The 14,231-nt window shown below is 43.2% G+C and overlaps 1 protein-coding gene across 1 annotated transcript in view; it reads left to right on the forward strand.

Moving 5' to 3' along the window:
• Positions 1–1,360: 1,360 nt before the first annotated feature.
• STARD9 (StAR related lipid transfer domain containing 9) overlaps positions 1,361–14,231 on the forward strand; it is a 136,083-nt gene continuing 123,212 nt past the window's right edge. Inside the window, exons 1-3 of the mRNA XM_073876879.1 lie at positions 1,361–1,464; positions 6,710–6,779; positions 9,042–9,158. Of these exons, the coding sequence (XP_073732980.1) occupies positions 1,418–1,464; positions 6,710–6,779; positions 9,042–9,158 (234 nt within the window). The 5' untranslated portion in view covers positions 1,361–1,417. The remainder of the gene's footprint in view (positions 1,465–6,709; positions 6,780–9,041; positions 9,159–14,231) is intronic.

The following is a 14,231-nucleotide window of genomic DNA, read 5'->3' on the forward strand; positions in this document are numbered from 1 at the left end:
CTTGGTTCCATGTAGTAATAGACTACATATGCATGGGTTTATGTCTGGGCTCTTTATACTCATGTGTCTTTTTATGCCAATACCATACAGTTTGGATTACTACAACTTTGTAATACAGTTTGAAATTAGGGAGTGTGATTCCCCCAGCTTTGTTCTTTCTCAAGATTGCTTTGGCTATTCAGTGCCTTTTGTGGTTCCATATACATTTTAGAATTGTTTCTTCTTTATCTGTGAAAAATACCATTGGAATTTTGATAGGGATGGCATTGAATCTGTAGATTGCTTTGGGCAGTATGAACATTTGACTATTAATTCTTCAATCCATGAACACAATATCTTTCCACTTATTTGTGTCTTTGTCAATCTCTTTTATTAATGTCTTGTAGTTTTCAATTTCAAGTCTTTCATCTCCTTGGTTAAATATATTCCTAGGCATTTTATTCTTTTTGATGTAATTGTAAATGGGATTGCTTTCTTAATTTCTCTGATAATTCATTATTTAAAAAAATTTTTATTTATTTATTTAACATCTGCCCAACCGACTGAGTCACCCAGGCATCCTGACATATTATATATTTATTGTCTCTTTTCCCTTCCTGGTAGATTCTAATTTCCACGAAGACTTGGACTGTGTCCTCAAGAACCTTAAAACAGCACTTGACTCTTGGTAGATAACTCAAGATTATTTCTTGGAAGAACTAATGAACCATTTCTGTCTGACAGCATTCTCTCCACAGTCACGAACACTGCTAAAGTGGCCCTGAAGTTCCATCGCAATCGAGAGAAGCTTGGAGCACTCTAAAATTCTCCACACTCCAAGCGCCTCTTCAAAGAGACACTGCTCTTTTCTGGTAATTGCAAAAACATCGGCGCTCCCCATTTCATTTCTGCCCCTAAAATTTAAGCACAGGGAATTGACAACTCAGGCCAACGCAGCGAATGCACGTATTTAGCAAATTCCGTTGTAAACTTCGCTTTAACCGAAACTTGAACTTATTTACTTGACTCCGCGTAGCCCTGTCGGAGAACAAAAGCTGGTTCCTGGTAGGCGGGACCTGGCCATACCAGGAGGGGATTGGCGCCCTCTCGGCCTCACGGTTCACGATTGGCTGAGGCACCTCAGGCACCGCCCCCGTGGAACAGAGGCGCGCATGGGCGGGGCCGTGCCGGAAGGTGTGTGGGCGGGGCGACGCGGGGCGGAGCGAGCCGGGCCCGGCAGGCGGGGCCGGGACGCGCGACCTCCCGCCCATCGGGCTCATGATTGGCTGAGGCACCGCAGGCACCACCCACGCCGGCCCACAGCGCGCTCATGGGCGGGGTCGTCCCGTGAGGCGCGTGGGGCGGGCGGGGCCGGGTTGGGGTTGGGGCCGGGGGTGCTGCCACTGGGCGGACCTGCTGCTTGGGTTGTGGCCGAGGGATGGCGAATGTGCGGGTGGCCGTGAGGGTCCGGCCCCTCAGCAAGAGGTGAGTCTGGGAGGGAAGGGGCGCCTGAGGCGTCAAATGAGCTGAGAGGAGGGCGAGGTCTTCGCCTCTCCCTCAAGTGATTCTGGCGCGGAGAAGTCAGAAACAAAGTAACCCAGGGGGCCAGGGTCCGGAAACCTTAAAGGCCTGCCGGGACAAAGCCTCTCGTAGAGCTTTACGGGTCCTGTCCTGGGGTATAGCGGTTCCTGGTTTGCGTCAGGGGTGGGGTGCGCTGTGTCCGTGTCCCTGGAGTCCTGTGAGGAGTTTTGGGGTACAGCGGCTCAAGTCGTGATGCACGACTTGGGCCTTTCGCACTGAGTTCCCTGAGCGGGGCTGGGAAAGTACGCGGGGAGAGGGATGGGCAGTCCCCTCTCCTTGGTGGCTCTGGAATACCTGTGGGGATTGAGGCAGAATTGCGTGTGTTCCTGGGCGCACATGGGTATCTGCAGAGATGTGGAGAGAGCCAGATTATAAGGTGTGAGAGGAAAATTGAGGCCCAGGGAGATCGTGGTTTCATCAACAGCAGAACTGCGAAGTAGAAGGAAGTTATTCTAATCCTTTTCCTCAGCGTGGTCAGTGCGCATTTCCTCATGGGTAAATCTGATGCAGCACCTCTCAGCTCTTGAGGCATCCAATGTCCAGCCACATAATTTCTTCCCGTTTTCACTGATTTTCCACTCAAGTTTGGAAAGTCAGGAAAGGGCTGGTATTTGAACTGTTTTTCTTTTAAGTAATCTCTATGCCCAATGTGGGGCTCGAACTCACCACCCCGAGTTCAAGAGTCGCATGCTCTACAACTGAGCCAGCCAGGCGCCCCGGAATTGCTTTTTAAAGAGCTATTAGTGGGTGCCTGGGTGGCTCAGTCGTTAAGCGTCTGCCTTCGGCTCAGGTCATGATCCCAGGGTCCTGGGATCGAGTCCCATATCGGGCTCCCTGCTTGGCAGGAAGCCTGCTTCTCCCTCTTCCACTCCCTCTGCTTGTGTTCCTGCTCTCGTGCTCTCTCTCTCTCTGTCAAATAAATAAATAAAATCTTTAAAATAAAAAAAAAAGAGCTATTAGTTTGCTGACAGGTGAAGAAGGTGTAGAGAGCACTCTGTAGAAAGGACACTGAGAATAAAGGACTTCAGCTGTTAGAAAACAGAAAAGTTTCGGTTGTTTGGTGAGAAGTTGTGTAGAGGGAGGTGAGTGAGAGGAGACAAAGCTGGCAGAGGGTAGCTTGGGACCAGAAGACATATAATGGAATTATTTGGGAGGTTTAAAAATTTCCAGGACATAAGATGGCTTGAAAATTGGACAGAAGGATCAAAAAATGCATTGTCTCCCGTAACAGAATTTGGTACCAGCAGGGATTATATTTGTCCCTGTTATGGTGGTAGTTTTGAAAAGTCATACAACGGACAGAATAATGAGGAGAGCAATGGGATGAAGGAAGGAAACAGAATAACAGAAAAGAAAGTAGGAAAAAGACAAAAGAGATACATGGAGAAAGAAAGTAGCACATGTCCAAAATGCTGTTTAGATTGGTAAGTGGTTTATGACATCTGGCTTCTACATTACTTGATGTGGTTACTTAGGGTTGAATAGTATAATAGGAGTATGCCACCTTGGAGGTAGCCTCTAGCAGATCTTCTTTTTGCAAAACTGTTCTTTTAGGGTTCTCAGGATAATTACCTTGGCCACTCCCAACAGTAACTTCTCAATTCCTTGAGAGCTAGGAATTTACAATAGTGTGGATTAGATTAAGAAAATGCTTTTGAAATTGAATTGCTTGCAGCCACAGTAGAGAGCAATTTATCTCATCAAACAAAAGTGAGGGGAAAAGAAGGACACAAAAGCTTATTTACTTTCAGTCAGGTTAAGAGCCTTCAGCATCAAGAGATAGAATGCCAATACCGCAGATACCCAAGTGTGAGTAGGTTATACCCCGCCCCCCCTTAAGCTAAGAAGTCTAGACCACTCCTGTCTCCTCAGAGACTCCTGCAGAGATGCTACTATACTCATAGATTGTATCTTTCTTCCAAGAAGTCAAATTCAGGACACTTCTTTTCAGGCTGCTTTATGTGAAAGTGTCTTAGATGAATCCTCAAGAAAGAGCATACTTGGGGCACCTGAGTGGCTGAGTCGTTAAGCGTATGCCTTTGGCGCAGGTCATGATCCCAGGGTTTGTTAACTTCCACCATCTTTGCTGAAGCTCATCTGAATGTAGGGAGTCTGCTAATTATATGGTTTGTTCACCCTTCAAATAAGTTATTGGCAGAGATTCCGTTAATAATCATTGGATCTGATGTTGTACTAGGGAAAAAATCTTAGAGATCATCTGGTCTAAGCTTACATTTTTTGTTTTTCCAGATGAGAAAATGGTCTTGTTTAAGGTCTAAAAGTAGGTAAAGCCAAGTTTCCATTCAATAGACTAAGCTGCTCCTTCCTGATATTACAGAAAAGTTGTACTTCTTGATCAAATGCCTGTTTGCTTAGTAGGACTAGAACTGACCATCCGTAAAATGGCAATGTGGTACATGGTTTTGATTGCCTCCCCACTCCTTAGTTTCCCATAATTAGAAAGTCTGTAGCTCATTATGTGATGCTGTCCCTTGTCTATCCAAAATCATTTATCATTAAAAGAACACGTTCTCTTCTGCCAATATTGTAGGCTTTGGAACACTCCCCACTGCCCTGTCAAAATTTACTGTTCCTATACTATATTCCCTTTCTATGGAGAGAGAGAGAGAGAGAGAGAGAGTGTGTGTGTGTGTGTGTGTGTGTGTTGTGGTTTTTTAAATTTTTTTAATCTGTAAAGTAGGAGAACTACTTCAGTGGTTTTTTATGAAGATTAAATGAAAGAATACATTAAAAATACTTAGAGCTTGGCTCATTTTAAGTGTCCAACAAAGTGTTAGCTATATATTTTTATTACTGCTTGTACTTAGCTGTCTTTTTTTTTTTTAAGTTTTACAAATGAATAGATAATTGGTCATGGCTTGCTTATTTTCCCTTCTGGACAGTGATTCTCAAATTATAGTATGCATACAGTCCACCTAGGGAGTTTGTTATAATGCAATTTTGCTTTGTTTTGTTTTTTTACCTCCCTCCCCCCCATAATGCAACTTGTTAACAGGAATTTGAATTAATAAGCCCCACCATCTCATGTAATTCTGATGAAGGTAGCTTGTGGACCACACTTTGAGAAACATTGTTCTGGGAGTAAATGTGTAACTGAGGGTTTATCCCTGTGCAAAGGGAAATTCATCCTAAGGAATGAATGCCTGTTGGTAGAATTCAGGACCCAGAGGCAAGTGGTAGTAGTGCCACTTTGCCATGTGTAAGGCTCCATCTCTGCAGACTTTCATTGAACTCTGTGTGGCCAGCTCCCCAGTTGAAGTTGGTGCCCCTTCTTTCTGTTTTGCTCAATTTTAATTCTCCTTCATTTTGTTTTAGAATAGCTTGGAATCACTAGTTTACCAATGGCAGTGTTCCAGGCCAGAAAGGAGCAGCATCTTACCCTTATAGATTGTATCTTTCTTCCAAGAAGTCAAATTCAGGACACTTCTTTTCAGGCTGCTTTATGTGAAAGGGTCTTAGATGAATCCTCAAGAAAGAGCATACTTGGGGCACCTGAGTGGCTCAGTCGTTAAGCGTATGCCTTTGGCGCAGGTCATGATCCCAGGGTCCTGGGATCAGGCCCCACATGGGGCTTCCCGCTCTGCGGGAAGCCTGCTTCTCCCTCTCCCCCCCTTTGTTCCCTCTCTCGTTGTATCTCTCTCTGTCAAATAAATAAATAAAATCTTAAAAAAAAGGGGGGTATACTTTATAAAAATTAGATAATAGATTTGGAAAAATTATTGCATAATTTTTTATTTTCTTTATTGTCCAAATTTACTACAATCTGTGTATTACTTTTTTAGGGGGAGGAGAGATAAGAAAGTCTACCTTAAAATGGAGAAAGGAAAAAAAATGTTATCTTGTAAAACGTTAACAGCAAAGATGAAAGATTTTCTTTAGAATTGTTGAGGGTTGTGTCTGTGTGTGTGGGGGGGTGTGGTTTATGATCCTCAAGGACTAAGAATATCTCTGCTGCCTTAAATACTATCTAGCATGAAATGCGAGATAAAGAGCATTAGGGCCTTGAGGAAATTTAAGTAACAAATGTTATTACATGGGAGAGGGAAATTTCCTATACAGGGCTTTATCCCAGACTCACTTACTGGTTAAAAAAAATAATCCTAAATGTAAAGGCCCCTGTCTCACTGTGCCTGTCCTCCCCTCCCCAAATTCTCAAGGTCACATCCTGGGAACCATGAGGAAGGATAAAAATGAGACAGAACATATTTTCTTAACTTTAAGGTCCTGGGCTAGGAGTAATTTAAATGATTACTTTCATTGTAGTGGAGGAAATGCTAATGAATTTAATTCTTCTTAACATTCTGGCCTTGAGCACTTTTGCTAAAAGTTTTTATGTTATGAAAAAAGATTTCATCTATAGAATGGAGTATATTCCACTCATTTTGGGCTTCAGGTCTATGGGTCACTTGGATTAAGCCCCTTAAAGTAAATTTAGGTGTTGGTTAGTTGTTAACGGTGTTACTACATAACTGCAGCATAGGAAAATTCTTGAGGATCTTGGCTCTCATTCCAATTTAAGAAGATGAAAGGAAAGGATTTGGGAAATATGTTCTCAGTATCTCAACAGAGAGGACTCCGAAACCTTTTTCATTACTATCCATGCTCAAAATCCCAGAGAAAGCGAGAGGGGATGCCTTGTACACTGAGTGAAGGATACTCTCCAGAATTTCAAGCCTGATTTCTAAGGGTATGGTTAAGAGCCCAGGCTTTGTGGTCAGACAGATCTGGGTTTAAAATCCCAGCTCTGCCACTGCTTGTTGTGTGACCTTGGACAAGTTACATAATTTCTCTCAGCTTCGGTCTTCCATCTGAAAAAATGAAGGTATGGTAGGAAGCCATGTCAGGAGAGTGTGTTAGTGGGAAGATTGCATAAGATGAAGTATAATGTGTACTGTACCTAATACAGTGCCTAGGCACATGGAGGGTGCTAAATAGTGGTAATTCTTAGCTGTTTCAGAGCCAAATTCTAATGATCTAGAGAAGTGTGTCAGCCAGGGACAGCTACTTATAGAGACAGCACTAGGGAAACATTTTGTCCCAGTAGCGCTGATCTCAGCTTCTCTTTTCTTGATTTTTTTTTTTTTTTAAGCAATGTTTCTTTTCATATGGGTTTGGGTCTTCTTTCTAGGGAGACCAAAGAAGGGGGAAGAATTATTGTGGAAGTTGATGGCAAAGTGGCAAAAATCAGAAATTTAAAGGTAAGCCTGAAATTGTTTTCCTTTCTCTTTCCACTGAGGAGTTTATATTATTACAGGGGCTTCTGGGATGAAGATGTGTATGTGAATGGGTTTAGGGTGGCGGTTTGGGAGAAGGATGAGTTTTATACAAAGCAAGTATAAGAATAAAGCGGGAAAGGGCGCCTGGGTGGCTCAGTTGGTTAAACGACTGCCTTCAGCTCAGGTCATGATCCTGGAGTCCCGGGATCAAGTCCCACATCAGGCTTCCTGCTCAGCAGGGAGTCTGCTTCTCCCTCTGACCCTCTTCCCTCTCGTGCTTTCTATCTCTCATTCTCTCTCTCAAATAAATAAATAAAATCTTTAAAAAAAAAAAGAATAAAGCGGGAAAGAAGTATAGAGATTGTGGCCACTGCAGCCCAAGTTCTGTCAAACAGGGTGCAGCTGTTTGGAAACTGGTCACTTAGAGCTTAAGGGCGTCATGGCTAGTGTAAGTCATGCTGGGTACGTCCATGGGTATATTTAACTCACCAGACCACCAGACTTTGTCCCAAGCCTCTCATTTGATATCACTTAATCTAGAGGCATTACTACAGATTTACTATGCATCAGATCCCAGAAGGGAGTCAGTCACTATCCTGAGTTGTGCTGCAGATTTCCTTTCACAGATCTGACTGACCTTTGAGTCACAATTGGACAAACACTGGGAACTTCCTCCCCCACCCGTCACCCCCCTCCCAGGGCTAGTTTCCTCCATCTCATTCCTCCATTTACCAGAACAGTGGAAGTGGAAGGGGTTCTTTCTCTCTGGCCTTGGGGAGTGGAGAGAGACGGAAACTGGCCTTGTGCCTGCTGCTGTAGACAGCTTGCAGGTGGTGTTCAGCATCCCTGAGAGTTGAGGAAGCTGAGTGGTAAGAGTGAGGGTTCTTTGGACCCCAGGCCTACCGGCTATGCCCACCCCAGTGGTGTGATCTGTTTCCTTTTGTCAGAACCTCTCTGCTAAAAGAGAATGGGACCTGGGGCGCCTGGGTGGCTCAGTCGTTAAGCGTCTGCCTTCAGCTCAGGTCATGAACCCAGGGTCCTGGGATGGAGCCCCGCATCGGGCTCCCTGCTTAGCAGGAAGCCTGCTTCTCCCTCTCCCACACCCCCTGCTTGTGTTCCCTCTCTCGCTGTGTCTCTGTCTGTCAAATAAATAAATAGAATCTTTTAAAAAAAAAATAAAAGAGAATGGGACCTGCCAGACTTTCAGTAGGAGCTCCCCAGGGACAAAAGACCTTTTATTCTCTGCTGTCTCTTATTTATATCTTTGTTGCTTTGTTCTTAGAGCTGAGAGTTTTGTTTTTTTTTAAGAATAAATCCTGGCCAAGGGCGCCTGGGTGGCTCAGTTGGTTAAGCGACTGCCTTCGGCTCAGGTCATGATCCTGGAGTCCCGGGATCAAGTCCCGCATCGGGCTCCCTGCTCAGCAGGGAGTCTGTTTCTCCCTCTGACCCTCTTCTTTCTCGTGCTATCTCTCATTCTCTCTCTCTCTCAAATAAATAAATAAAATCTTAAAAAAAAAAGAATAAATCCTGGCCAAGATCAAACTCTAATCTGCCCCCCGCACACCTGCTTAGCTGCTTACTTCCTTGAGGTCAATTATCCGCTAAGAATTTCTTAGTTATTCTGACAGCCTCTTTCTACTGTAGTTTATGGTGGCTAGTGCTAGGGTTTGTCTATCCCTGTCCAGAGTCTAAATATTAAATAGTAAGATTAAAACATTTGTGGCAGTAATACCATTCTCCCCAGTACCTGGAGGTCAGTGCAGTTCCAATCTCTGACTCTACCCTCATCTACCCTGAGCAGTTGGATTGGTCCTCGCTCTTCTATCCACTATGCTTTCTAATCACTGGGGATGGATACCCAGGGACCTCTGTGAAAGTCCTAGGTTGATAGAATCTGTCAGGCCCAGGGACTGAACTACTCATGCTCTCCGGTATCCTTTCTAGAAATACTTGGAGAAAAAATGATAGTGATACGGCCCATGACGGTCAGAGAGGGAAAGGCTTTCTTTCCTAAGCTTGGCTCATATGTAGGCAGATAGGTGATAGTATGAGAGACAAATTTAATTCTCTGGAGCTTTTATTTGATGAAATGAAGACAGAGTTTACTTTTTTCTTTTTTGGGTAGATAACATAAAGATTCTCATGATCAGTCTGGGTCTCTCTAGCTATAGTAGGGAGGAATCAAGTGGCACTGGCTATATTCTGACATTATGATAGAGAAGACTCTATTCTGTTTGATTTTAGATGGACAATCGACCAGATGGCTTTGGAGACTCTCGGGAGAAGGTTGTGGCATTTGGCTTTGATTACTGCTACTGGTCAGTCAACCCAGAGGATCCTCAGTATGCATCTCAGGATGTGGTAATGTCATTTTTCCTTCACTCTCCTCAGTGCTCCATAACTGGATAATTATTAGGAAATTAACATGCAATTGGGGCCTGGATGTTTCTTACTTTAATAGTTTGGTCAGAAACTAATAATGTTTTGATTTAAGAAGTAGTAATGAAAGGCCATCAGTTGCAGAAAGAACAGAGGAGATGAGAAAAGACTGCTTGCTGAGGGCATAGACGTTGGCTAGGGTCCACTTAAGCTTGGGCCTCAGCATGATTCAGGTGGGTACACGTTAGTTCAGGTAGTGTTCTACTCCTATGGCAGGTAAATGGGTTCATCTCAAAGTTGGCCTTTGTTATATACAGCAGAAGGGCTCAGGAATCCTAGAAGCTAGTATCTTTGAGTCTTAGGCTTGTGCTTATGGTCCTCGGCTGAATGTAAAAGGCCTAGGCGACTAGTCTGGCAGTCTGCAAGGTATGTAAGAGGTGAACTCTGTTGATGTGCTGAGGATTGAGAGGACCAGCCAAGGCCTTCCCAGCAAGGCTGTCACCCTTCTTGTGTCTGGTAGTTCTACTTAGCTCTGTCACAAGTTTCTGAGGCAGCAGGTTTGGCCAGGTGGGTCTACAGGACTTCTCTCTGTTTCTTTTTTTCTTTTCTTTTTTTTAAAGATGTTTTATTTATTTATTTTGAGAGAGAGAGAAAACGAGCAGGGGGAGGGGCAGAGGGAGGAGCAGACTCCCCGCTGAGCAGGGAGCCCAATGCGGGACTCCATCCCAGGACTCCTGGATCATGACCTGAGCTGAAGGCAGATGCTTAACCGACTGAGCCACCTAGGCACCCAAGTCAGTCTATATCCTTTTGAATAAAAAGCTAACATATGTTTTCTGCTAAATGTTTCAGTTTTTTGTGAGACTTTTTCTGATTATGCCAAAGAAGCAACGTTATCAAGTTTGAGTGACTTAGAGGACAGTATTGATTTTTTGCTGCTGCAGACTTCTGAAGATGATTGAATAATTTTAAATCATGAAAGTGTAACTCCCCCATTCTTCTTTTCTGAGGAGAACATGTGGAAACAAGACCCTAGACCACCGTGGGATTTGTTGTTGTGGGCTCCTTCTGTTGTAATATGAGCACCCTATATTTGTAGTGACAATGTGTTTGCTGTAAATGCTCAGCAAGAAAGGTCAGTATGGACGTTACCGCGTCTCTACCATATTTTCTGTCCTTTGGAATATGGAGGCACTGGCAGGTCCAGGCCTGTCTTTTGGCCCATGATTTTTATCGTAGCACTCAAACGTATATGAGGTGTCTGGTTCCTGGTGTTTGTATCTGTTCCACTGAGATCCTCCATGAATAACCAAGAAAGGAGCTGATTTTCAAATAAGAGAATGGGACTCGTACAGTAGTTCGCAGTTGTGACTGTATATGTGTCAGAAAAGACAGTGGTCTTTATTAGTAGAAAGTGAGAGCATTCTAATATCTATTTTAGTCCTCCCTGGCCATAGCCTATCTAGGGCTATTCTTTTTTTTTTCCTAAGATTTATTTATTTTAGAGAGAGAGAGTGTGTGTGTGTATGTGTGCACATGCATGAGGGGGGGAGGGGCAGAGGGAGAATCCTGGAGCAAACTCCCTGCTGATTGGGGAGTCTGACACGGGGCTCAATCCCAGGACCCCGAGATCATGAAATCAAGAGTCCACCACTTAACCGACTGAGCCACATAGGTGCCCTAGGGCTATTCTGGATACCAGAAAAGTTAACCATTTTGTGTATTATTTGATAGATCAATAATCTGGGTTAATAATGTGTGTAAACAGAAAACTACATCTCTATTTATGTCTCAACAAACTTGGGTATAATTTTGGTGTGAGGCTCCCATTTTACATTTATATAGCTTAAGTGTATAAATATAATATAGTGGGAAGCCCAAAAGTCCATAGTGTAAGGGAGTTCATAAATATGATTCTTCCTCTGTTGCCTGATTTGGAGTTCAATGGAAAGATCAAATGGGATTTAGACAGGAAGCCTGTACAGAGAGATAAAACCTGTGTCCCCTGAGGTTTATTCTCACTTGTTTATTAATTGTCGAAGGCCCTTATCAGTCCCAAGACGAGTTAAGATAGGAGAAGCAGGAAAGGAGCCTCTGTCACAAGCTAAAGTAGGGCCAGAGATCTCTGAATGATGGCAGGACTCATATACACATGATTTGGTCAGAGAGACTGATCGCTTTAACACAGAAATTGCAGCCCAGACTTAACTCTGAGGTCACCAGGGTAGGAGAAGCAGACTGTCATAAAATCACAGGACATGGGGTGGAAAGAATTTTGATGTCATCCAGTTCAACCTCTCCCGAAGTACAACAATCTTCTCTATAGCATTTGTGGTCATATTTTGGGGGTGGGGGTGAAAGGGGCAGTTTTATTGAAGTATAATTTAGACACAGTGAAGTTCACCTTTTTAATGTACAGTGTACAGTTTTGTGAGTTTTGACACAGTTGTATTGCTATAATCAGTATATAAATAAAACAGTACATCATTCCCCAGATGCCTTCGTGTCCCTTTGCAGTCAAACTATTCTTACCCCCAGCCCCTGGCAACTGCTAATCTGTTTTCTGTCCTATAGTTTTGTCTGTTCCCAAATATCATGTAAATATAATAAAATAGTATGTAGTCTTTTGGGTCTGGCTTGTTTCAGTTAGCATGATGTATTTAAGATTCACCTCTGCTGTCGTGTGTTTTATCTTATTCTGGCCTTCATTCAGACTTATTTAAATCAGCTTCTTGGCCAGAAGGAACTGATGACTTTGGAAGCATAGATTGTAACTGCAAAGAGCAAGGAACCAAGTCCCTGGAGGATTGTGCCCCCTTCATCCCTGGGTTTCTTTCCTTTTTTATTTTAATTAATTAATTAATTTTATTATTTTTTTAAAAAGATTTCATTCATTTATTTGACAGAGGGAGACACAGCGAGAGAGGGAACACAAGCAGGGGGAGTGGGGGAGGGAGAAGCAGGCTTCCTGCTGAGCAGAGAGCCCGATTTGGGGCTCGATCCCAGGACGCTGGATTCATGACCTGAGCCGAAGGCAGACGCTTAACGACTGAACCACCCAGGTGCCCCCCTATCTTAAACAATTTTTAAAAAGATTTTTAAATTTTATTTGTCAGAGAAAGAGCACAAGCAAGGGGAGTGGCAGGCAGAGGGAGAAGCAGGCTCCCCGCTGAGCAAGGAGTTGGATGTGGGACTCAATCCCAGGATCCTGGGATCATGACCTGAGCTGAAGGCAGATGCTTAACCAACTGAGCCACCCAAGCGTCCCTCTGGGTTTCTTCCTATTGTGAGGAACGGCTGTCCTCACCCTCAGAAATACAGCACTGATTTTAGAATATTAAATATTGGAGGGAAAATTTTCCCCCACTGGCTTTAGGGGGATTTTGAGCAACGTCATAAGCCATTGCTTGATAGATGTTAGCAAGAATGTCATCCATTTGGTGTTGGTGCTGCCTCATCATAGTCTCTTAAAATGTTAGAGCTCAAAGGGAACTTAGCAGTCATCTAGGCCAGGGCTTCTCAACCTCAATGCTATTGATATTTTGACCAGATAATTCTTTGCTGTGGGCATCTGTCCCGTGCACTGTAGTAAGTTTAGCAGCATCTCTGGCTTCTACCCACTAAATACCAGTAGCAATCTCAATTAGGAATATGAAAAATATTTCCATCCCCCTCATGTTCCAGAGATAGCTGTTTGATTTATATGGCATTACATAGGCAGTTAATGCCCAAGCAGGACTGGACCCATGCTTCCTGCTGTGGTTTTTCATTGCATTGTACCATTCTACCTCCCTCTTTTTATATTTATTTTACAGCCTCAGAAGATAGGTTCAATATTAGCATTTCTTTGTGCTTTAGCACTTACCAGTCCTTAGTGGCGACACACGTGATACATAAATTAGGCATCAGCAAACATGGGCTGCTAGGGAACAAGTCAGCTACTATAAGTTCTACTGAAAGGCGGGTTTCTTTGTTAATATATCATTAAATATCTATAGATTCTAAATGTTTATTGTTCCATTTGATCATCTCCCAAATCTATTACGTCTTTACTATTTATTCCATTTTATAGATAAGGAAACTGAGGTACATAAAGGTTACAAGACTTGCCCAAATAACTTAGCCAGTAAGTGTTGGAGCAGGGATTCAAGACCAAGACTGTCGAATTCTAAATTATATGCCAACAAGCCTCACAGACCCTCAAAGTTAAAAGAAATCTCAGTCTACTAGGAGACCTGGTCATCTCTTCATAAATACTGTTTTGATTTAATCCCTTCAACAACCTAAAAGGTAGGAGATTTTATCCTTTTATAGTTAAGAACATTTAGACTTAGAGAGGTTATGTGATCTGCCCAAAGTCACACAATAGGAAATGAGTCTTAGATTTGAACACATGTTATCTGAATGCAAAGTCCATGTGCTTTGCTATGCTACAGTTTAAAAAGGAAAAAAAAAGGGATAAAAGAAAAGAAAGAGATGGTAAATTAGGAAAGAGGAGAGAGGGTGAAGAGGAAAGACAGAGAAAAGACTGCAGTGAATGGGGGCTGGTAGGGGATCATACCACCTGTCTTGTCCATTACCTTGTGACCCTTGTGTCTTTAGCTTCCCATTCTTAAGGCAGCTTGTTCTTCATCTGAATTGTTTTTAGTCTTTGTTAATGTTTGGACTTGCAGCCAAGGCTTTTCTTCAAAATTGGCCTATATTTTATCTGGTTATAACCTGTATTAATGTTAATCTACTTCTCCTCTGAGGTTAGACCTGGGTTTCAATTCAGGCATAGCCACTTAGTAGCTGGCTTATTTTAGACAAGTTACTTAAATTCTGAGTCCTCATTTCTTGAGCTTGAGTTCCTGTGAGGAGGAAGTGAAATAATTAAGTTCCCAGTCCAGGACTTGGCAACTGGAGTTGATAAGGGAGGTCCTGAGTACTGTGGCTTGGTTCCGTGTTGTGATTACCCTATCACGGTACTAGAGAAATGAGGCCCATGCTTCTAAGAGCTGAACTAGATTTGAAAATCTCTTCTTTGAATCTCGTTGTGATCCCTTCTGGATCATC

The sequence above is a fragment of the Callorhinus ursinus genome, unplaced genomic scaffold (genome assembly GCF_003265705.2).
Source record: "Callorhinus ursinus isolate GAN/ISIS: 27379988/994484 unplaced genomic scaffold, GSC_fseal_2.0 scaffold25, whole genome shotgun sequence".
Taxonomy (NCBI): Eukaryota; Metazoa; Chordata; class Mammalia; order Carnivora; family Otariidae; genus Callorhinus; species Callorhinus ursinus.